Source organism: Electrona antarctica (genome assembly GCF_951216825.1).
Source record: "Electrona antarctica genome assembly, chromosome: 3".
Lineage (NCBI taxonomy): Eukaryota > Metazoa > Chordata > Actinopteri > Myctophiformes > Myctophidae > Electrona > Electrona antarctica.
This window is the reverse complement of record NC_136808.1, coordinates 56053748-56079748: the sequence shown is the minus strand read 5'-3', so window position 1 is coordinate 56079748 and position 26001 is coordinate 56053748. Positions and strand designations below refer to the sequence as shown.

Sequence of the window (26001 nt, the reverse complement as noted above, 5' to 3'; positions counted from 1 at the left end):
GAATCTTGTCTTGAGTGTACAGGGTTTGATGAGGTCAGATCAACATATGGAATGTCAGAACAGGTCAGCTCCATACATAGAGATCTAAGGGTGGCAGCGGTGGCAGTGTCTTGAGTGTAGTTAGTTAGTTACTTTATTGACAAATGTATAAAACATTGGGTCCAAACAATAATAAAAATCCCATGAATCAAAAACTTTAAAAGGTACAATACATTAAAATATACAATACACAACAAAGAATCCCTTTACAACAGGAGCTTTCTATTGCTCCACTAGTGACAGGCAGGCATGTAGCATACGCAGTGTCTCTCTGTTAGTGCCCACAAAGAGTGAGCTCAAATCAATACCCTCATGTCCATATTTCGCTCTGATATCTTGTGTGAGGGGACACACCAGTATGTGCTGTTCGTTTTGTATACCAGTCTCACATTGGCAAAACCGCTGTTCAGGTGGTATGCGGCTCCATCTTCCCATTTCCACACGCAGTCTATGAGCGGACAACCGAAACCGTGTAAAGGTTATCCTCAAATAGTCCTCAATGTAAGGTGTACTGCTGGTGCTGGTATAGAGTGGGTGAATAAATAGATCTGGATTTTCTGTACAGGGTTTGATGAGGGGCCCATGTAGGGCCCCGACTCACCTGCCAGTGAGGAGGAGCCCTCACCAAGAGGACGTAGGACCTTCATCCTACTCCTCCCTGCTAACAGGTGCTGCCCCAGCCCGTAGGAGTACATGCAATGACCCATAGACATATGAAGGTAGACGCCTCTTCCGGCTCTGGGGCGTGTGTTCTCGAGAGGGGGCAAAGCTGTCCCGAGATTCCTTGCGAAGCATAGCGGAAGCATGCTTGCGTCACAGAGCGCAGGGCTTAAAGTTCTCAGTCCTGGGGACTGATTTCAGTACTGAGATTTGCAAATTTGCAAAAAAACATTTTCAGTCTTGGGATTGTTTTTGGCTTTAAGCCCTGAGACCGGATGTTTGGGTCTGACGAGTCCCAGAAAAGATGCGCTGTGATTGGCCAGTAGTCAGCGTGGCGTAGCGTGCCTTCCACACTTCCGGCGCACTTCCGCATCAGAGTGTAAATTGTTCCGCCCTCCCCGTCGACACACGTGGCTCCAACGAACTACAGTGGCCAATGAGGCATCTATTTTATTTTTTTAAATATCTATGCATTGATCATTATCACCCTTCTCTCCCCTGGACGGTGGAATCAAGAGAATATAGATTTCTTCTTGGCTTTAATTAATTAAGTGAGCAACAATGTTGCACATTTTAACCCATTTTGGGCGGGAACCCCTTTTGGTGTTAGCATTATGTTATGCTTTAGCTATTGAAAAATAGCAGATCTACAAGCTCGTAGCGCGCCACCGAGTGGCGCGCTACGAGCTTGTAGGTCTGCTATTTTTGAAAAATCGAACAATGACTGACATAGAAACATAGCTTTTTCAGAAAACTGTCAGGATGTAGAAGACATTTTTAGAATCTGATCTCAGGTCAAAATGGGTTAATGGACCAATGTCTGAAATACATTCCATCCCACATCCCAAGGGGCCGCTGGCGTAGCGGTCCGGACACCTAATAGGCTGCAACAAATGCAGTCTGAAAGCATGTCGCGGGTTCGAAACCCAACCCCCGGCGGCCTTTCCAGCGTGTCACTCCTCATCTCTCTCTGCCCATTTCCTGACACTAGTCTACTATAAATAAAGGAATAAAAGCTTTTATGATTTGAATCTGTGATATAATAATAATAATAATAATAATACATTTTATTTATAAGGCGCCTTTCAGGGCACTCAAGGTCGCCGTACAGGTTTAAAACAGTTGATACAAAACACAGTTAAAAGCAAAACAAAACTAGGGCACAGCTTGCAGCAGAGGTCAGCCATATGCCTGCCTAAACAGGAGGGTTTTGAGGTGAGTTTGGAATATGGTGATAGAGTCCATGTTTCTGATGTCAGGGGGGAGGGAGTTCCAGAGGTGGGGGGCAGAGCGGCTGAAGGCTCTTGACCCCATGGTGGAGAGACGGGCTGGGAGAACCTTCAGGGTGATTGAGGAGGCACACCTAAGAGACCGGGTGGGGATGTTGACATGGACAAGGTCAGACAGGTATGGGGGGGCGAGATTATGGATGGCCTTGAATGTATGGAGAAGGATCTTGAAGTCGATGCGGTATTTGATGGGGAGCCAGTGGAGTTGGTGAAGTACAGGGGTGATGTGACTGATGACAGGGGTTCTGGTGACGATACGGGCAGCAGCGTTCTGGACCAGTTGGAGTTTATGGAGAAGTTTGTGGGGGAGACCAAAAAGAAGGGAATTACAGTAGTCCAAGCGGGAGGTGACAAGAGAGTGAACCAGGATTGCGGCACTGTGGGGAGTTAGAGAGGGGCGGAGGCGGTTGATGTTTCTGAGGTGGAAGTAGGCGGACCGGATGGTGGTGTTGATGTGGGTGTGGAATGATACTAGGGTACTGTCGAGGACGACACCCAGACTCTTAACCTGAGGGGAGGGGGGAAACTGGGGAGTTGTCAATGGTGAGAGTGAAACTGGGTTGCTTGGTGAGTGTGGATTTGGAACCAATGAGGACTACCTCGGTTTTGTCACTGTTCAGTTTGAGGAAATTAGAGGTGAACCAGGACTTGATTTCCTGCAAACAGGTACAGAGGGAGGAGGGTGGGAAGGCGGAAGAGGGTTTGGATATCATTATTCAGCTAAATGTTGAGAGTCTCCATTGACTTTCAATTGCATAGTTGACTTTATTAATGGACCAATGTCTGAAATACATTCCATCCCAAGTAAGTTTAAATTAATATTTCATAGTATTGATCTTAACACCTTGTATGTAGTTTTTGTATTTTGTTTCCAATCCCCGACACCCAGAGGTGGAAAAAGTACTCAAATGTTTTACTTAAAAAAGTAAGTAAAAGTATCAATACTGCAATGTAGAAGTACTCCGTTACAAGTCAAAGTCTGGAATTAAAAATGTACTTGAGTAAAAGTACAGAAGTATTTGTATCAATTTCATTCCACCATGGATCCTCCTGTAATTTTGCCATGGACATATGTGACCGGGTCTGGCAAATAGGACCTCATCCCGACCAGAGTAATTTTTCAGTTTTTTACAGATTATTAAAGTACAGAATGTAAGCTTTCATATGATGTATCATTCAATGAACTTGGAAAATATTTGAAGGAGATATGACCATTTTAAAATGATTGTGCCGTTTTACCCAAAGCTGAGAAAATCCCCTTTGAATGTTCACAACATTTCAACACCTAGAGCTGGCTAGCCTACTTTGACTTATAAATGTATACATTTAATTTCCCCAAATCAATAATCTGTTGGAATGAAAACCTTCTTCAACATTCAAGCTGTGTTAATATGAAAAAAAAACGAAAATCACAACAAAAAAAAAGATCCAAGTTTATTTTAGATTTTCTGCCTTTTCATTATAGGCGAGATGAGGACCATTTGCTAGACCTGGTCACATATAGTTGAGAAACAGTGGTGCATGATGGTGTACGGTATCGGTTAAACATTCTCCCAGAGCTGTGATTGTGTGCTCACTGACTCAGCCATGCAAGCAGGATTTGTTGTTGAAGCAAAGCCTTGTTATGCCTCCACTGGCGACAGCCTTGGCCCAAGGCGGGTTTTCTGGTTGTCTGTATATTTGTCTGTCTGTCTGTCCGTTGGTCTGTCTATCCGTCTGTCCTTCTGTCCGTCCATGCATCGGCCCATTCGCCTGTCCCATTCTAGTAAACGCCACATGTCAGGAACACCTCGATATATCAGGACATTGTCCTGACATTTTGCCATAAACGTCCACTCTGACTCAAGAATGAACTGAACATTAGGTGGTCAAAGGTCATTATGACATCACAAACCACGTCCATTCACTACTGTACAATGTGGTATCTCTAGTTGACATGGCAGGCAGTTATGTCTAGTATGTGCACTACTGTGCTACTATAGCCCCCACAGGCCTTATATATTTTTAAATAGCTCTATATTCTGATAGTAATCATTGCTATAGGGCAGTGGTTTTCAACCAGTGGTCCGGGGACCACCAGTGGTCATTGAGGGGGTTCCAGGTGGTCCCCAGCTAAATAATGGAGAGTTGGTAACCAAACCCTTTTAGATCTTTAACTCTTGAGTGTAAAATGATAAAATGGTTTCATTTTACGCTCTCAAGAGTAACATTTTTGTTAACCCATGTTCGCTCTGAAAGAATATATATTCAAATATTTGTGCCGCATTTTCACGATTTTTCAAAAATAGCAGACCTACAAGCTCGTAGCGCGCCACTCGGTGGCGCGCTATGAGCTTGTAGATCTGCTATTTTTCAATAGCTAAAGTGTAACATAATGCTTAGTTAAAACACCAAAAGGGGTTCCCGTTCAGAATGGGTTAAACACCTGCATTACTTAATTTACAAGAAGTCTACAGAATTAGAAATGTAAAATAATTTTCAGTATGTTGATCAACGTTTGCCTGTTATCTCTCCTATGGTACCAACATCAATACAGCATGATCTTATCCAATCTTATAACACAATATTGTCTTGGGTCTGAGAGGCTAAATGTCATCAAATGGTGGTCCATGCCTCAAATGCCGAATTTGGGCTTTTGATTGATTGATTGATTGAAAATTGTATTAACAGTTTGCAGAATTACAGTACATTTTAAGCACAAACTCAATACAAAGGCTGTTAACTGTGAGTGGACGACCCAATTAAGCATTACACTTGTTTACAACAGGGTCCACCATGTTCAATTCATCAAAACATTTAGAGACGTACAAATAGACACTTCTATATAGACAAAGAACAGTACAGGAATTCATCATAATGGAGGTAAAAAGGGAAAAGAAACATATACAGTGAGGGGAAAAAAGGGGGGGGGGGGGTGGTGGGGGGGGGATTCAGATTTTACGGCGGCCAGTTTTGAATTGCAGCCATCCGTAGGTGCCCTTTGAGAGCGGTTTTGAAGGAGTCAAGGGATTCGCATGTCTTAATGACTGTTGGTAGGGCGTTCCACATTTTGGTGGCATAGGAGCGAAAAGAATTTAGTCCCTTGTTTGTGCCGAATCTGGGTTGAACATGATTCGTTGCACTCCCTCTGGTGTTGTGGGTGTGGACTTCGTTAACATTAAGGAAGTATCTACGCAGGTACATGGGTATCTTGGTGGAGTATCGAATCTTGTGGACCAGACCCATTGCAAGATGCTGTACTCTGTCGCCGACCCTAAGCCATGCCAGTCTGTCAAAGTGGGCAGGGGTGAGGTGGGTTCGGGGGGTGAGGCCAAGTAGGAGCCTGACCAGTTTGTGGGCCAGTAAAAAAATTACCCCTCCCCCCCACCTTGGTAGCCACAGAAACGTATCTGCTTTTGCATGTGATGTTTGATTGATTGATTGATTTAAATATTTATTAACAGTTTGCAGAATTACAGTACATTTCAAGCACAAACTCAATACAAAGGCTGTTAACTGTGAGTGGACGACCCAATTAAGCATTACACTTGTTTACAAGAGGGTCCACCATGTTCAATTCATCAAAACATTTAGAGACGTACAGATAGACACTACTATATATAGTCAAAGAACAGAACAGGAATTCATCATAAAGGAGGTAAAAAGGGAAAAGAAACATATACAGTGACAGACAAGACAGTGCACTTTTAATTTAATTTTATTCCTCATACAAAGATGCTCTGTATCGCAAATGGTCAAATAAACATTTGATTAAGGAATATAATATGCCTTTTGTATTCTTTCTGTATATCAGCAAAGTGTAGATTTGTATGTTAGACATTGAGGGAAATTAAGATTCTCAGATAAAAAAAAAAACTGTGCTCATCAACTAACCGGTTAATCGATCGATAAGGTTATCAAAACTCATCAATTATCAATTAAGGACTTAATTGATAATTCCTCAAAAATTGATATTATAATGTATGTACTGTACTGTATCTGTTACTGTATGTATAGTATCTGTCATGTCTATGTGTAAGTTATGTCTATCTGTATTAATACTGTGTATGTATTTATTTGTATGTGTGTGGGTTAAATCATCTTTTTTGACCTGAGATCAGATTCTAAAAATGTCTTCTAAATCCTGACAGTTTTCTGAAAAAGCTATGTTTCTATGTCAGTCGTTCTTCGATTTTTCAAAAATAGCAGACCTACAAGTTCGTAGCGCGGCACTCGGTGGCACGCTATGAGCTTGTAGATCTGCTATTTTTCAATAGCTAAAGCATAACATAACACCAAAAAGGGTTCCCGCCCAAAATGGGTTAATATCTGATCAAAACCACCTGGAGTCTGATTTCACTGATTTCCAAGCAAATTATAGCTGCATTGTTCATGTAACGACGTATGTCATGATGTTTGGATAGGAAGGACTATGTCAAAAACCCATCATTGAACACAATAAAATACTTGCAGGGTAAATGACTACACAAGTGAGTGTCTCTTCTCTGTTTCAGTAGATGGATCCGGTCATCATTTGGAAGTCTGATAAGCCACCAGCGAGGATTTGCTCTCATAAACACAGATTGTTCGAGCTCATTCTCCCTAAATGTGCACTCGCTCACTACTCATTGAGCTGACGGTTACCTAGAAACCGTATGTAGCCAAGGGCTCTATCAGGATCCATTTGTGTTTGGTCTTGTTGTGCTATCAGTTCTTTCAAGGTGGATGGTTGCGCCAGATTTTCTTTCGTAGTCAGAGACTGTGTTTACACTTTCGGCGACAAAAACGACAAAATGACCCAAGCATAGGCAGGCACTGTTACTGAGCTGCCCTTGGAAGTGTTGCTCAACACACTCGTTGACATTATCAAGCGTGCGTCCATGTGTGGGGACAACAAGCGAGAAAGATATGAAGGAAAAAATAGAAAAGGCTGAGGTTAAAATAACAGGGAACTGGCTGGCAACAAGGATTAGTTCCCCCCATTACAAGAGAAGGAGAGTGGACATTGTGAAACAAAAACACATGACTGAGTGTCACTTCACTGCGTCATTGGAGCGATGAATAAAACTTGAAGCCAGTTCAACCTTGTTTAATTAGATGAAGATGTCTTCCTTATCAAATTCTTATTCCTAATTAAAATACTAATTCCTTTGCCCTTTTCCTTTTTATTTAAAGAGGGAATGAATCGTTCACAATCATTATAGTTTTCAGTCTGACTTTAAACACAGTTTTTGGGCCTGGAAATCTCCTTCTGGTTTTAAGAGGCAGGGAATATAAATACATTTGTAGAATAGTGAAGAATAGCGTTTGGAACCATATAATTCAATATAGGCTATAGCTCATATTCATGTCAATACTGTTGGACAAGTCAATTCAATTCAATTCAAAGGGCTTTATTGGCATGAGAAAACATACGTTTACATTGCCAAAGCAGAAAGCACAATACAACAATACAGCAATACAATCAAAACAAAAATGATGTACATTTGAAGTCACTCAATGTGCCCTGTGTGAGATCTATTGAAGATTCTGACGTTCAAATGTACATATTTTTTGTTTTGATTGTATTGTTGTATTGTGCTTTCTGCTTTGGCAATGTAAACGTATGTTTTCTCATGCCAATAAGCCCTTTGAATTGAATTGAATTGAGATTGGTCACCTGGGGTGGTCTCAACCAACCTGTCTGGGGGATCTTACCTTCCAGGGGTGTGGTGGGGGGGTGTGGTGGGGGGGAGGGGCCATGTGTATGAGCCATGTGTATTGTGATCCTTTTATAAAGCAGTTGCAGTTGACCATTTGCAGACCAGATCTTGCCATCAGAGTTTGGAAGCACACTTGGAAGCAATGTCCTGCTGCCTCCTGTAATAACATGTCTAACAGTGGATTTTTATGAGACAAACACTTTGAGGATATAGAAAGAGAATAATTCAAGCTTTTCGTACAGCTGCAATGTCGGTGAGTTTGACGTTGTGTAATACAATCAGATAGGACTTTTCTGTTTGGATGAATGGGCTGTAATGGGAACGTTGCACCTTGTTAGCACCTTGCCATTAACCTAGATGGTAAGATGTCCGCGGTCTGCATATGATCCTTTGAATGAAATGTGGTCAGTGGCGTGCACAGACATTTAGAGGGGCAGGTGCTCAAGTTAAAAAAGGGCACCTTGTGCAGCGCGTGGAACCGGCCGGTTGCCTTAATCTATTTTGGGCGGGAACCCCTTTTGGTGTTAGCATTATGTTATGCTTTAGCTATTGAAAAATAGCAGATCTACAAGCTCATAGCGCGCCACTCGGTGGCGCGCTATGAGCTTGTAGGTCTGCTATTTTTGAAAAAGGGCACATTGCCAAAAGGGCAGGGGGTGCTCTAGCACCCCCTAGTGTCTATCTGTGCACGCCACTGAATGTGGTCTTTTCTCTCCGGCGGACGGCGTGAGGCCGTCGGATGGGCCTGTGCTACGCTGCAGTACTTTAGGACTATAGGGCGTCGCAGTCCCGCCTCCTACCCTGGACCAGGAAATGAAACCCAATGCATTATTCTCATAGACATTTCTTAAAGTATTTATTTAAAGACGGTTACGCCGCGGACAAAGCCAACTCGAGTCGTGACAACTCATGACAACACAAACAATATTTTGGACCAAACAAATAATTAGAAAGAAGAAAAAAACGGCAGGTTACAACACTTTTTTTGTTGTTTTTCTTCTTTGTAATTATTTGTTTGGTCCAAAATATTGTTTGTGTTGTCATGAGTTGGCTTTGTCCGCGGCGTAACCGTCTTTAAATAAATACTTTAAGAAATTGCATTGGATTTCATTTCCTGGTCCAGGGTAGGAGGCGGGACTGCGACGCTCTATAGGGTGTCCTTTTAAAATGAATAAACAACATCTACTGTAGTAGGTTCCACTGAGTCTGAATCCGTTGTGCTTGACCCTGCTCTCTCCACCACAGTAGAGAGCAGGGATGTGTTAGAGCAGGGGTGCCCACACTTTTTGACTTGAGAGCTACTTTTCAAAATGACCAGCTCGGCAAGATCTACCCACCAAATCAATTATTATACCATTGCTGAAAATAGTTTAAATATGTACCTGAGGTGGCTTCGGAATAGTAGAGTTTGTGTTACATTCTGTACAGTATAAGACAAATGCACTTGGAATGGGACATAGAGGGGGAGAAATGTTTTTTTTTATTTTTTTTTATCGTTTTTTTTCTTCAATATATTTAAATGAAATACTCTTTAGGGGCATGTCATGTGATCTACCTGCACAGCCTTTGTGATCTACTGGTTAGATCGCGATCTACCTTTTGGGCACCTCTGTGTTAGAGAGTGTTAGAAGGGCAGGGGCTGAAATCCCGTAAGAGGGCACTTTTGGACGAAAATAGCTGATCTACAAGCTCACAACGTGTCGCAGCGCGACACGTTGAGAGCTTGTAGATCTGCTATTTTTCAATAGCTAAAGTATAATATAATGCTTAGTTAAAAGTTAAAACACCAAAAGGGTTTCCCGCCCAGAATGGGTTAATAGCGTTTGTAGCGTGTCATGCAGTGACATGTGTCGGCTGTCAGTTTGTATGTTCATGTCGCTCACTTCCACTGAAATGGCTTTGTACAGTAGCTCCAAGTGTGAACATGACAAAATAATGTATTCACACTATAGCTGCTACTGTACAAAAGCTACAAAATGACCAAATGTTGTCAGCTACACTGTCAGCGAGCCGGCGCCGCTGTTGACATGTTGCTCAGTGAAGTCATCAAGTGTGTGTCCGTGTCTGAGAGCCACGGGCGAGATACATATAAAGGAAAATAACAGGTAGGTGGCTGATGGGAAATTGGGAATGCATTGGGCCTCATGCACCAACCATTCTTAAGAAGTTCTTAAGAGGAAATTAGTTCTTAGACCCACTTAGGAAGTTTTTAAGAAGGTTTTGGGATCCCTCAATCTTTTCTTAGTTGTGATTTGTTCGTATGTAAGAACAGAATCTACGCACACTGTGGAGCACTCTTAGGGTGCCTTTTTTGTTCTTAAGTGCAATCTGAAAACATAAAGGAAAAACAGCGCCCTCTGCATGATGCTCAAAGTTTGGTCTGAGGACCTCAAGGGGTCCTTGAGGAAGTTCCAGGCAGTCCACAGCAAAATATGGAACATTTTACCACTTTAATCCCATTTTATACTTTGAAAATAGCCAATCTACAAGCTCACAAACGCATCCCATTACTGCCCATTTTGAGCTTGTAGATTTTTGAAACATTTTGATAAATAGCAGAAAATATTTTCATATGGGGGTCTGCAGAATGCATGTCAATTTTGGGGTCCTTGACATGAAAATGTTTGAGAACCACTGGTTTAGAGTTTACAACCCAACCCAAACAAACGCAACATACCCACCACATAAGAAAGTTGACTATTGTGAGATAAATAATAAAATACATTCATGAATATTGAAAATATTGAAATATTGAAATATTGAAAATATTGAAATATTGAAAATATGAAAATTTCTGTTCACTTCAGTACCTCTACAGTACTATTGATTTTTAATGTTTGGAGTCTGGTGTTCCACCATATTTAGACTTCTTTAGGTATTCTTGACTTCACTCAACTTTATTTCTGTGTGTGAGGTCCTGTGATTTTTGTGTGCTGCAATCACACACAGGTGTGACTGCAGGCAAGGCCATGGAGTCATGCAAAACCACACCCACCTGGGTGAACACAGGTAGGAAAGTGAATTCCCAATGCCTTATATGGGATTGGTGGGGCTGTTCACTATGGTAATTAGGATGCTAATTGGGATATGTGGGGCGTCTACCTATGATAATTTGAATGAACTGGCACACCCCTTCAAGTTACGAGGATTTGGATTCATCATCATAAGAACATGCTCACGAACAATTCTGCCTACTTAAGAACGTTTCATGAATCTGACTGGACTTCTCTTAGGAATTCACTTAGGAAGAAATGTAATAAGAAAAGTTAGGAACTTATTGGCGCATGAGGCCCATTGTTTCCCCCGCATTACAAGCAGGTATTGTGTGGAGAGAGAGAGAGACAGAGAGAGAGAGAAGCAGGTATTGTGTGGAGAGAGAGAGAGAGAGAGAGAGAGAAGCAGGTATTGTGTGGAGAGAGAGAGAGAGAGAGAGAGAGAGAGAGAGAAGCAGGTATTGTGTGGAGAGAGAGAGAGAGAAGTGAGTGGTGACGCCTGCTTTTGTTGCGCGCGTCAAAAGCTACATGCGGTTAGTTAGTATCAGTTAGTTAGTTAGTTAGTATCAGTCAGTTAGTATCTTCATGTTGCTTGCATGAAAATGACTTGTAGTCTGTGGCTGTGATGCTGCTAGTGTGCATTACTAACGGCCGGGCTCCACCGGGCGCGTTGCGTCTCCGTCAGCGTCGCGTCTCCGTCACCGTCAGGGAATGTTCCCTTTTTAATCAATGAAGGGTGGCTCCACTGCCCGCGTTGCGTTGCGTTGACGGAGACGCGACGCGTGCATTAAAATTGAACCGGTGCGTTTTTTGACACACGCGACGGAGACTCAACGCGTCCGGTGGAGCCCTGGCGTTAGGCATTGACTCTCTGCAGCGTCCCTATATTCTAGTGTGCATTACTTAGGCATTAACTCTCTGCAGCGTCCCTATATTCTGTGATGTATATCAAACCCATCCGTTCCTCATTAAATCGTGTAATTGTTGTTTTTTCGTTTAACTACAAAAGTGTCAGATATACAAACCTTCCAATAGAAGCCTTCTCATCCTTAATTGTTTCTGTCAGTGTATCATTTGGCAGCAACAGGAACGCTGTGCTGTGTTGTTGTGTTGTGTTTGCACTGTGTAATTGTGGAGCAGCATAATGACCAGAATAGGGACACCAGGGTTAATATGGTTAAGGCTACAATCTGGGACTGACTTTAATGAATAGAAGGCCAAGCATTGTTGGCTTGTATATCGGCTCCTTTTTGGCAAGCAACGCTGGTACTATACAGAGTATAAATGAACCTGGGTTTGAGGGCTCACCTTGGCTTCCCCACTGGCAGGGCAGGTGCAGCTGATATCTATATTTGTGCATGTAAACATTGTGCGTGCCGCGTGCACTCGCTGCGTGCCCTTGCTGCGTGCGCTCGCTGCGTGCGCTCGCTGCGTGCACTCGCTGCGTGCACTCGCTGCCAGCCGCTGTGATGCACTGGAGTAGCTAATTTGGGTCACACTGTAGGTGCTGTATCCGTGACAACATTGTGTTTTTGCCTCGGGGGGCAGGAAGGAAGTAAGATGGAAATGTGATCGAGGCATTCACAAAATAAACGCTGGAATGAGCAGTGTCTCTGACTCTCAGTTATGGAGAGCCATCCAAAAATATAGTGGAGATATATATATATTCATCTCCACTATATTTCTTTAGTGAAGTGTCTCTTTTTATTTAGTGATATTTTTAACCACTTTCAACCTGGCCAACACTACCATAGATATATATAAACACTAGATAGCTCACCCGCGCTGTTGGCCAATGGAGAGCGACGTCGTTACGTGGCGGCCATCTTACCTCGGGACACATAACATTGTGTCTATGGGGCATGTACTCTTAAATGACCATAACTTGCTCAATTTTCAACCGATTTTCAAACGGTTTGGTTTGTTATAAACGTCAGAGACGTCCGCATACTTATATGCTTTTATACGACGTTCATATAAAAAACATAAATTAAGCAGATAAGCGTCCTGAATCATAGCCACGTTGACAACGTTTGTAATAAACCAACCCGTTTGTAAATCCGTCAAGATTTGAGCGAGTTATGACTGTTTCTGTTTGAGCTGCCATTGAACATACTGTACTGTATCCCCGAAGTAAGATGGCTGCCGGGTGAACGACGTCAGAAACTCCGCCTTGAGCCATCTAGTGTTTATATATATCTATGAACACTACAGTATGTATTAATACTTTCCCAAAGAACAACATGACTGACACATTGTCTGTCATTGTGAGCTTGAGCTTGTTGCTCTGCTCATATGACACAGGATAAAATATGGCTTAAGTTGACTAGTTGCTATTAGTGACTATTTACAGTAATGATGTCTTGTCTAAGCTGTCTGTTGTTTGAACTTTAGCTGTACCTGGACCGGACGCAACGCGCTACAAGGCCTGTGTCAGTAGTGGTGGGTTTGTAGCTGGCAGGACGTTGGGAAGCTGCAGGCATGAATAGCATTTTGATGATATACAGTTAAACCTTTTTGACCTGAGATCAGATTCTAAAAATGTCTACATCCTGACAGTTTTCTGAAAAAGCTATGTTTCTATGTCAGTCGTTCTTCGATTTTTCAAAAATAGCAGACCTACAAGCTCATAGCGCGCCACTCGGTGGCGCGCTATGAGCTTGTAGATCTGCTATTTTTCAATAGCTAAAGCATAACATAATGCTAACACCAAAAGGGGTTCCCGCCCAAAATGGGTTAAACCTTTTGCATTTGTGGTGCTGCACCCAATGAGGAAAAAGGGCTTTTGAAGGTGCACTCCATAGAGACCCCATAACATGAGGTTACACTCCATAGAGACCCCATAACATGAGGTTACACTCCATAGAGACCCCATAACATGAGGTTACACTCCATAGAGACCCCATGAGGTTACAATTTGGGGTTGATTGGATGTAGGGATAATTTTATGATATTTGTTGTAAGAAGGTGAAAGCGAATTACAGGGAAATGATCTGGAATATCAAAACCATGTTTGAGGGTCATTATTACAACTTGACTCGCGAGATCATTTGTACAGTTTAACCCATTTTGGGCGGGAACCCCTTTTGGTGTTAGCATTATGTTATGCTTTAGCTATTGAAAAATAGCAGATCTACAAGCTCATAGCGCGGCACCGAGTGCCGCACTACGAGCTTGTTGTAGGTCTGCTATTTTTGAAAAATCGTAAAAATGTGGCACAAATCTTTGAATATATATTCTTTCATAGCGAACCTTTTTAACTCATATCTTTGCTTCTGGGAGGGGGGTCCCTGGAACAACATATTTTCAGATGGGGGTCGGCGGCCGATTACATATATTTTTGGGGGTCCTTGACATGAAAATGTTTGAGAACCACTGACATAGAAACATGGGTGTTTCAGAAAACTGTCATGATTCGGACGACATTTTTAAAATTTCGACGTCAGGTCTAAATGGGTTAAGTTGCCCCTCAATGTGGCGCCAGGGTAGATCTGATGCCCCTCAATGTGGCGCCAGGGTAGATCTGATGCCCCTCAATGTGGCGCCAGGGTAGATCTGATGCCCCTCAATGTGGCGCCAGGGTAGATCTGATGCCCCTCAATGTGGCACCAGGGCAGATCTGATGCCCCTCAATGTGGCGCCAGGGTAGATCTGATGCCCCTCAATGTGGCGCCAGGGTAGATCTGATGCCCCTCAATGTGGCGCCAGGGTAGATCTGATGCTGCGTTTATTACTTTTGTAAAATGGGCCCCTCTCGCAAATGTTGGAGAACGGGAGCCAATCATATCCAATCGGCATGGAATATGAAAAACCTGAATGATACATGTTTCTTGAAAGTGTATTTTGAAACACAAAACACCAACGTGGTCCAGCTGTACTCGGATGGATACACATATTACACACACACACACACACACACACACACACACACACACACACACACACACACACACACACACACACACAGGAGATAACATAACAGAGAGTCTCTGATAATGCCGGGGCCGGGGCGGCTGTGGCTCAGGAGGTAGAGCAGGTCGTCCAATGATCCATGGGTCGGCGGTTCGAATCCCGGCTCCTCCTGTCTACATGTCGAAGTGTCCTTTGGCAAGACACTGAACCCCAAATTGCTCCCGATGTGCTGGTTGGTACCTTGCATGGCTTCCGCCGCCATCGGTGTATGAATGTGTGTGTGAATGGGTGAATGTAATGCACAATCTATGTAAAGCGCCTTGGATAAAGGCGCTATATAAATGCACCATTTACCATTTACCAATGTCAAAAATGTCAATTGTCAGTCAGAATTTCAGAAAGGAATGAATTCATCAATGAAATTAAAGAATTATATTCATCGAATGTCACACCCAGGAATTGAACCTGGGTCTCCCATGTGGAAAGCCAACATCTTAACCACTAAGCCAAATACAATAAAAGGGATATCCCTATGACTTTTGAGGCCATCAGGCTGAGTCTGAGAGCCACTCGGCTATACAGTATGAAATGTATCGAAATTACTATTTCAAAGAGGCGCTTCATTATATTTGGTGCATCCATATAATAATGATAAGATGATTATACTGTTTATTGATGTTTATGGCCTAGGACGCATGGTCTGATGAGGAGACAAGTGGGAGGTGGATATTCTAGGTCAGTGTGTGTGTGGGTGTGCGCACCAGGCACTACTACAGTGTGTGTGTGGGTGTGCGCACCAGGCACTACTACAGTGTGTGTGTGGGTGTGCGCACCAGGCACTACTACAGTGTGTGTGTGTGGGTGTGCGCACCAGGCACTACTACAGTGTGTGTGTGGGTGTGCGCAACAGGCACTACTCATTCAGATGGCTTTTAGACGAGGATGGTGTTCATAAGAAACGGCAAAATAAAGTATCGTTTGCTGGGGTCCTTTTAGACGAGAAGGGTGTTCTCAGGAGGTGAAAACGCATCAAAGTGAAACCACCTCCCAAAGTGCAAATCTTTGAGAACGCCTTTTATCCCTTCTCCGTGTAAACAGGCAAAATGGTGAATCCGCAAAACTTATGCCATCATGGCTCACGTTGGCTCGCAGCGCATATATTATTACATTGATGCATAATTATGATATAATGGAGTTCCTGAACAAGCCTCCCTCCTCGCCTACAAAGCGCTGCTCATCAGCGATGGTGAATGTAAAACCATGATGTAAATAAAATGCCTTAATTGTGATAGGTGGCAGCCGCGGCAGCAGCGTTTATGTAGCCTAATGTATTATAAAATATATAACCATCCCGTGGCGCGCTCTGCCTGCATGCTCTGGGCTGTCTGTCACCACCATCACCCTCCCTACTCCCCAGGTGATTAAACAAAAAGGAATCACCCTCCCCTATTAACCTATTAATTAACATTTACCTCAGTATTATTTATTCCTAACTTTAATCTGGTAGCGTTTTTAATATGTGAGAAAATAAAGTGACCGCAAAAATCGCGAAAAACTGTCTGCTGTGAGCCTTGAACTCACGGCCAATGGGGACAATGGTCTCGTAGTCTAACACCTAACACAGCAAGCTATGTAAGTCATTGAAAAGTGGGGGTTGAAGTGTGTACTTGTAGTGTGTGTTGTAGTGTGATTGACACGGGGAACAATGAAACTGTTGCGTGAAGGAGGAGCTAGCTCTTCTTCTTGTACATAACGTGGGTGACTGGTCTATTTGGCAGCCCGTTACCGCCACCTAGCGATATTATAGCGTTTTCATAAAGTGTGCGTTCTCGTGTAAAGGGTCAATAAAAACTGAGAACGCAACGGGACTTTGCTGTTTTATCTGGAGACCATCGTCGTCTGAAAGGGGCCTCAGTGTGTGTGTGGGTGTGCGCACCAGGCACTACTACAGTGTGTGTGTGGGTGTGCGCACCAGGCACTACTCCTTACGAGTACTAGAAGAGAAATGTTGTTTTCCTGGTGGTTTTTAGAGCTAAACTTAGTGGCAAAAAATGTATTTGGCAATGATTTGGCATTTAGGTGTTTGTTGTTTAGGGGCTGGGTTGGGGTTAGGTTTTGGCCATTTTCATGCACAAGAAAGGTAAAAATTATGTTTGTTTATGACCAAAAAATAGCCCACGTGCGTGCGTGCGTGCGTGTGTGAGTGTGCGTGCGTGTGTGAATGAGTTATTTACATCAGACACACCCTGTGACTGTGTTTGACTTAAAGGTGATTACAATCTGTGTTATTTCTCACAGACACGTGATGACTTCCTGGGTCAGGTGGATGTTCCTCTCCATCAGATACCGGTGAGTACAGTACAAACAAACAACAACAAACAAAAATAAAATTAAATAAGATAACTTACTACAATACATGCATTACTTATGCATGTATTGTCCATTTCAACCATTTATCGTCCACACTATTACACTACCTTTAACCCATTTTGGACTGAGTTCGATTAAAAAAAAGGCTTCTAAATCCTAACATCTTTCTGAAAAACCTATGTTTCTATGTCAGTGGTGCTCAACCCTTTTCATGTCAAGGACCCCCAGAATTATTGGGCCAAAGACCCCCATCTCAAAATATGTAGTTCCAGCCAGGGACCCCCCAGAAGCAAAGATTTGAGTTAAAAAACTTTGGCTCTGAAAGATATATTCAAAGATTTGCCGCCACATTTTCACGATTTAAAAAAAATAGCAGACCTACAAGCTCGTAGCGCGCCACTCGGTGGCGCGCTATGAGCTTGTAGATCTGCTATTTTTGAATAGCTAAAGTATAACATAATGCTTAGTTAAGAGAGCCCACGCAAAACTGCCCAAAATCACTTTCACCTAGAAAATCCATTCACATTTTTTATAATTCAGCTGACTGTGGAGACACATGCTGGAACTTTTTACTTTGAAATGTTTTATAGTTTCTGAGTTATTTAATTTAAACGCCAAATGCATTCTCAATGGCGAAAACACAAACTTTGGCACCATGCATTAAAAAAAAAAAAATCATTGTTTTTATTTATTTTTATTTTTTTTAATAAAAAATAAATAAAAATAAAAATATTATTATTATTATTTTTTTTTCAAAGACGTCCACAGACGTCTTGGGCTATGCACGTGCGGTAATACCCAAGACGTCCACAGACGTCTTGGGCACAAAATGTGTTAAAACACCAAAAGGGGTTCCCGTCCAGAATGGGTTAACTCTGAGAGATATACTGTGGTGTGTGTAGAGGATTCTTTTGTTATTTTTTTCTGAATGGAAAAGTTAATTTACATTTACAACCTTCCACCTCACTATGATGATCATATGATCATATAACCTGATATAACCCACATTTTACTGTAGCTGTTATGGCACTCTTAACCTCGCCCATATCAGCAGCATATTACTATAAACATGTACTGTACACTGTCCCACGTTGTGTAAATACCATTCTTCATGTTTCATCATAATACAGCCACCAGAAATTGGCCCCCTGTTTTGCATTTGTTACTGTCGGTTCAGTTTATCCCATTCTGGGCGGGAACCCCTTTTGGTGTTTTAACTAAGCATTATGTTATACTTTAGCTATTGAAAAATAGCAGATCTACAAGCTCATAGCGTGCCACCGAGTGGCGCGCTACGAGCTTGTAGGTCTGCTATTTTTGAAAAATCGTGAAAATGCGGCACAAATCTTTGAATTCAAAGGAGCTTTTCTCAGCTTTGGGGAAAATAGTACAATCACTTTAAAATGCTCATATCTCCTTCAAATGTTTTCCAATTGCATTGAATGACACATCATATGAAAGCTTACATTCTGTACTTTAATAATCTGTACAAAACTGAAAAATTACTCTTGTCGAGATGAGGGCCTATTTGCCAGACTCGGTCACATATGTATATATATTCTTTCAGAAGACTTTTTTTTTTATTTCGACGTCAGGCCTAAATGGGTTATGGTGGTGTGGTTGGTAGTAAAACACGAGTGTTCCACTGCAGGTTCGTACAGCTGTAAAACGTGTTGTTTTGTTCGTTCTTTTGCAGACAGAGAATCCCAACGCTGAGCGGCCGTACACATTCAAAGACTTTCTGCTACATCCACGAAGGTTTGCTTCATTTCACGGCCTGTCCAATTCTTTCTACCACTTTCTATGAAACCGTTATAACATTAATCGTTTTTTACACTCAAAGCATTTTAACCCATTTTGACCTGAGATCAGATTCTAAAAAAAATGTCTTCTACATCCTGACAGTTTCTATGTCGTTCTTCGATTTTTCAAAAATAGCAGACCTACAAGCTCGTAGCGCGCCACTCGGTGGCGCGCTATGAGCTTGTAGATCTGCTATTTTTCAATAGCTAAAGCATAACATAATGCTAACACCAAAAGGGGTTCCCACCCAAAATGGGTTAATGCATTTATTATGACATAATCTGTATGGTTTTACAACTATGAGAATCATAATACTTGCAGAAACAAATGTCCGTGAGTGACCAGCACTTATGAAGTCTTATGACATGTGACCATAATAAAGTCATTATAAAGTAATTCATAATGTGTTATGATTATCTTATACAAAGCATTATGAATATTGATTTAGTACTTATCATTACTATTATACAATTAACCCATTTTGACCTGAGATCAGATTCTAAAAATGTCTTCTACATCCTGACAGTTTTCTGAAAAAGCTATGTTTCTGTCAGTAGTTCTTCGATTTTTCAAAAATAGCAGACCTACAAGCTCGTAGCGCGCCACTCGGTGGCGCGCTACGAGCTTGTAGATCTGCTATTTTTCAATAGCTAAATTATAACATAATGTCTAAAACACCAAAAGGGGTTCCCGCCCAAAATGGGTTAAGCAGATTATAATGCATTATAAGTTATTAAGAATACTTTCTCCTATACAAAATAAAATGTTGTGTTTATTAACAGTGATTTTTACCTGCTTTAGACCTTTGTTTGTTTTATTTTCCAATGCAGCCACAAATCCAGAGTCAAGGGTCATTTGCGTCTCAAAATGACCTACTTGCCCAAAACGCCGTCAGGCTCAGAGGAGGAGTCTACAGACCAGACTGAAGACACGGATGTAAGTTCATGTCATTCATCAAGATGGCCGTCGTGCCATGAGTCATGTCATTATACTGGAGATGAACATTTTCAGAAATTGTGAATACACTATAGCTATATATAAATATCTACATATAAACCTATAACCAACGCCTTTAGATTCATATAGCTATTTATCCGATCCTTGTAGCATAGCTATTTTCATTGAACATTGTGAGCTTACAGATCTGCCATTTTATAGTACTGTATATACATGTAGAGCTTACGTAGTTATCTTACTTACTTACTTACTCCTCTTCGTCCCCTATGGGACATAAGGCTTACTTACTTACTCCTCTTCGTCCCCTATGGGACATAAGGCTTACTTACTTACTCCTCTTCGTCCCCTATGGGACATAAGACTTACTTACTTACTCCTCTTCGTCCCCTATGGGACATAAGGCTTACTTACTTACTCCTCTTCGTCCCCTATGGGACATAAGGCTTACTTACTTACTCCTCTTCGTCCCCTATGGGACATAAGGCTTACTTACTCCTCTTCGTCCCCTATGGGACATAAGGCTTACTTACTTACTCCTCTTCGTCCCCTATGGGACATAAGGCTTACTTACTTACTCCTCTTCGTCCCCTATGGGACATAAGGCTTACTTACTCCTCTTCGTCCCCTATGGGACATAAGGCTTACTTACTTACTCCTCTTCGTCCCCTATGGGACATAAGGCTTACTTACTTACTCCTCTTCGTCCCCTATGGGACATAAGGCTTACTTACTTACTCCTCTTCGTCCCCTATGGGACATAAGGCTTACTTACTCCTCTTCGTCCCCTATGGGACATAAGGCTTACTTACTCCTCTTCGTCCCCTATGGGACATAAGGCTTACTTACTTACTCCTCTTCGTCCCCTATGGGACATAAGGCTTACTTACTTACTCCTCTTCGTCCCCTATGGGACATAAGGCTTACTTACTTACTCCTCTTCGTCCCCTATGGGACATAAGGCTTACTTACTCCTCTTCGTCCCCTATGGGACATAAGGCTTACTTACTTACTCCTCTTCGTCCCCTATGGGACATAAGGCTTACTTACTTACTCCTCTTCGTCCCCTATGGGACATAAGGCTTACTTACTCCTCTTCGTCCCCTATGGGACATAAGGCTTACTTACTTACTCCTCTCCGTCCCCTATGGGACATAAGGCTTACTTACTTACTCCTCTTCGTCCCCTATGGGACATAAGGCTTACTTACTCCTCTTCGTCCCCTATGGGACATAAGGCTTACTTACTCCTCTTCGTCCCCTATGGGACATAAGGCTTACTTACTTACTCCTCTTCGTCCCCTATGGGACATAAGGCTTACTTACTTACTCCTCTTCGTCCCCTATGGGACATAAGGCTTACTTACTTACTCCTCTTCGTCCCCTATGGGACATAAGGCTTACTTACTTACTCCTCTTCGTCCCCTATGGGACATAAGGCTTACTTACTTACTCCTCTTCGTCCCCTATGGGACATAAGGCTTACTTACTCCTCTTCGTCCCCTATGGGACATAAGGCTTACTTACTCCTCTTCGTCCCCTATGGGACATAAGGCTTACTTACTTACTCCTCTTCGTCCCCTATGGGACATAAGGCTTACATACTTACTCCTCTTCGTCCCCTATGGGACATAAGGCTTACTTACTTACTCCTCTTCGTCCCCTATGGGACATAAGGCTTACTTACTCCTCTTCGTCCCCTATGGGACATAAGGCTTACATACTTACTCCTCTTCGTCCCCTATGGGACATAAGGCTTACTTACTCCTCTTCGTCCCCTATGGGACATAAGGCTTACTTACTTACTCCTCTTCGTCCCCTATGGGACATAAGGCTTACTTATCTTACTCCTCTTCGTCCCCTATGGGACATAAGGCTTACTTACTTACTCCTCTTCGTCCCCTATGGGAAATAAGGCTTACTTACTCCTCTTCGTCCCCTATGGGACATAAGGCTTACTTACTTACTCCTCTTCGTCCCCTATGGGACATAAGGCTTACTTACTTACTCCTCTTCGTCCCCTATGGGACATAAGGCTTACTTACTTACTCCTCTTCGTCCCCTATGGGACATAAGGCTTACTTACTCCTCTTCGTCCCCTATGGGACATAAGGCTTACTTACTTACTCCTCTTCGTCCCCTATGGGACATAAGGCTTACTTACTCCTCTTCGTCCCCTATGGGACATAAGGCTTACTTACTTACTCCTCTTCGTCCCCTATGGGACATAAGGCTTACTTACTTACTCCTCTTCGTCCCCTATGGGACATAAGGCTTACTTACTCCTCTTCGTCCCCTATGGGACATAAGGCTTACTTACTCCTCTTCGTCCCCTATGGGACATAAGGCTTACTTACTCCTCTTCGTCCCCTATGGGACATAAGGCTTACTTACTCCTCTTCGTCCCCTATGGGACATAAGGCTTACTTACTCCTCTTCGTCCCCTATGGGACATAAGGCTTACTTACTTACTCCTCTTCGTCCCCTATGGGACATAAGGCTTACTTACTTACTCCTCTTCGTCCCCTATGGGACATAAGGCTTACTTACTTACTCCTCTTCGTCCCCTATGGGACATAAGGCTTACTTACTCCTCTTCGTCCCCTATGGGACATAAGGCTTACTTACTCCTCTTCGTCCCCTATGGGACATAAGGCTTACTTACTCCTCTTCGTCCCCTATGGGACATAAGGCTTACTTACTTACTCCTCTTCGTCCCCTATGGGACATAAGGCTTACTTACTTACTCCTCTTCGTCCCCTATGGGACATAAGGCTTACTTACTTACTCCTCTTCGTCCCCTATGGGACATAAGGCTTACTTACTTACTCCTCTTCGTCCCCTATGGGACATAAGGCTTACTTACTTACTCCTCTTCGTCCCCTATGGGACATAAGGCTTACTTACTTACTCCTCTTCGTCCCCTATGGGACATAAGGCTTACTTACTCCTCTTCGTCCCCTATGGGACATAAGGCTTACTTACTTACTCCTCTTCGTCCCCTATGGGACATAAGGCTTACTTACTTACTCCTCTTCGTCCCCTATGGGACATAAGGCTTACTTACTCCTCTTCGTCCCCTATGGGACATAAGGCTTACTTACTCCTCTTCGTCCCCTATGGGACATAAGGCTTACTTACTTACTCCTCTTCGTCCCCTATGGGACATAAGGCTTACTTACTTACTCCTCTTCGTCCCCTATGGGACATAAGGCTTACTTACTTACTCCTCTTCGTCCCCTATGGGACATAAGGCTTACTTACTCCTCTTCGTCCCCTATGGGACATAAGGCTTACTTACTCCTCTTCGTCCCCTATGGGACATAAGGCTTACTTACTCCTCTTCGTCCCCTATGGGACATAAGGCTTACTTACTCCTCTTCGTCCCCTATGGGACATAAGGCTTACTTACTTACTCCTCTTCGTCCCCTATGGGACATAAGGCTTACTTACTCCTCTTCGTCCCCTATGGGACATAAGGCTTACTTACTTACTCCTCTTCGTCCCCTATGGGACATAAGGCTTACTTACTTACTCCTCTTCGTCCCCTATGGGACATAAGGCTTACTTACTCCTCTTCGTCCCCTATGGGACATAAGGCTTACTTACTTACTCCTCTTCGTCCCCTATGGGACATAAGGCTTACTTACTTACTCCTCTTCGTCCCCTATGGGACATAAGGCTTACTTACTTACTCCTCTTCGTCCCCTATGGGACATAAGGCTTACTTACTTACTCCTCTTCGTCCCCTATGGGACATAAGGCTTACTTACTTACTCCTCTTCGTCCCCTATGGGACATAAGGCTTACTTACTCCTCTTCGTCCCCTATGGGACATAAGGCTTACTTACTTACTCCTCTTCGTCCCCTATGGGACATAAGGCTTACTTACTTACTCCTCTTCGTCCCCTATGGGACATAAGGCTTACTTACTCCTCTTCGTCCCCTATGGGACATAAGGCTTACTTACTTACTCCTCTTCGTCCCCTATGGGACATAAGGCTTACTTACTCCTCTTCGTCCCCTATGGGACATAAGGCTTACTTACTCCTCTTCGTCCCCTATGGGACATAAGGCTTACTTACTTACTCCTCTTCGTCCCCTATGGCACATAAGGCTTACTTACTTACTCCTCTTCGTCCCCTATGGGACATAAGGCTTACTTACTCCTCTTCGTCCCCTATGGGACATAAGGCTTACTTACTCCTCTTCGTCCCCTATGGGACATAAGGCTTACTTACTCCTCTTCGTCCCCTATGGGACATAAGGCTTACTTACTCCTCTTCGTCCCCTATGGGACATAAGGCTTACTTACTTACTCCTCTTCGTCCCCTATGGGACATAAGGCTTACTTACTTACTCCTCTTCGTCCCCTATGGGACATAAGGCTTACTTACTTACTCCTCTTCGTCCCCTATGGGACATAAGGCTTACTTACTTACTCCTCTTCGTCCCCTATGGGACATAAGGCTTACTTACTTACTCCTCTTCGTCCCCTATGGGACATAAGGCTTACTTACTTACTCCTCTTCGTCCCCTATGGGACATAAGGCTTACTTACTCCTCTTCGTCCCCTATGGGACATAAGGCTTACTTACTTACTCCTCTTCGTCCCCTATGGGACATAAGGCTTACTTACTCCTCTTCGTCCCCTATGGGACATAAGGCTTACTTACTTACTCCTCTTCGTCCCCTATGGGACATAAGGCTTACTTACTCCTCTTCGTCCCCTATGGGACATAAGGCTTACTTACTCCTCTTCGTCCCCTATGGGACATAAGGCTTACTTACTTACTCCTCTTCGTCCCCTATGGGACATAAGGCTTACTTACTTACTCCTCTTCGTCCCCTATGGGACATAAGGCTTACTTACTTACTCCTCTTCGTCCCCTATGGGACATAAGGCTTACTTACTTACTCCTCTTCGTCCCCTATGGGACATAAGGCTTACTTACTTACTCCTCTTCGTCCCCTATGGGACATAAGGCTTACTTACTTACTCCTCTTCGTCCCCTATGGGACATAAGGCTTACTTACTCCTCTTCGTCCCCTATGGGACATAAGGCTTACTTACTTACTCCTCTTCGTCCCCTATGGGACATAAGGCTTACTTACTCCTCTTCGTCCCCTATGGGACATAAGGCTTACTTACTTACTCCTCTTCGTCCCCTATGGGACATAAGGCTTACTTACTTACTCCTCTTCGTCCCCTATGGGACATAAGGCTTACTTACTCCTCTTCGTCCCCTATGGGACATAAGGCTTACTTACTTACTCCTCTTCGTCCCCTATGGGACATAAGGCTTACTTACTTACTCCTCTTCGTCCCCTATGGGACATAAGGCTTACTTACTTACTCCTCTTCGTCCCCTATGGGAAATAAGGCTTACTTACTCCTCTTCGTCCCCTATGGGACATAAGGCTTACTTACTCCTCTTCGTCCCCTATGGGACATAAGGCTTACTTACTCCTCTTCGTCCCCTATGGGACATAAGGCTTACTTACTCCTCTTCGTCCCCTATGGGACATAAGGCTTACTTACTCCTCTTCGTCCCCTATGGGACATAAGGCTTACTTACTTACTCCTCTTCGTCCCCTATGGGACATAAGGCTTACTTACTTACTCCTCTTCGTCCCCTATGGGACATAAGGCTTACTTACTTACTCCTCTTCGTCCCCTATGGGACATAAGGCTTACTTACTCCTCTTCGTCCCCTATGGGACATAAGGCTTACTTACTCCTCTTCGTCCCCTATGGGACATAAGGCTTACTTACTCCTCTTCGTCCCCTATGGGACATAAGGCTTACTTACTCCTCTTCGTCCCCTATGGGACATAAGGCTTACTTACTTACTCCTCTTCGTCCCCTATGGGACATAAGGCTTACTTACTTACTCCTCTTCGTCCCCTATGGGACATAAGGCTTACTTACTTACTCCTCTTCGTCCCCTATGGGACATAAGGCTTACTTACTTACTCCTCTTCGTCCCCTATGGGACATAAGGCTTACTTACTTACTCCTCTTCGTCCCCTATGGGACATAAGGCTTACTTACTTACTCCTCTTCGTCCCCTATGGGACATAAGGCTTACTTACTCCTCTTCGTCCCCTATGGGACATAAGGCTTACTTACTTACTCCTCTTCGTCCCCTATGGGACATAAGGCTTACTTACTTACTCCTCTTCGTCCCCTATGGGACATAAGGCTTACTTACTCCTCTTCGTCCCCTATGGGACATAAGGCTTACTTACTTACTCCTCTTCGTCCCCTATGGGACATAAGGCTTACTTACTTACTCCT

General features: G+C 43.2%; 1 protein-coding gene across 2 annotated transcripts in view; it reads left to right on the top strand.

Moving 5' to 3' along the window:
• nedd4a (NEDD4 E3 ubiquitin protein ligase a) overlaps positions 1 to 26001 on the top strand; it is a 102234-nt gene that overhangs the window by 25530 nt on the left and 50703 nt on the right. For both annotated transcript variants that reach the window (XM_079496151.1, XM_079496150.1), the window contains 3 exons: positions 16873 to 16923; positions 18641 to 18702; positions 19578 to 19683. In XM_079496151.1, coding sequence (XP_079352277.1) covers positions 16873 to 16923; positions 18641 to 18702; positions 19578 to 19683 — 219 coding nt within the window. The remainder of the gene's footprint in view (positions 1 to 16872; positions 16924 to 18640; positions 18703 to 19577; positions 19684 to 26001) is intronic.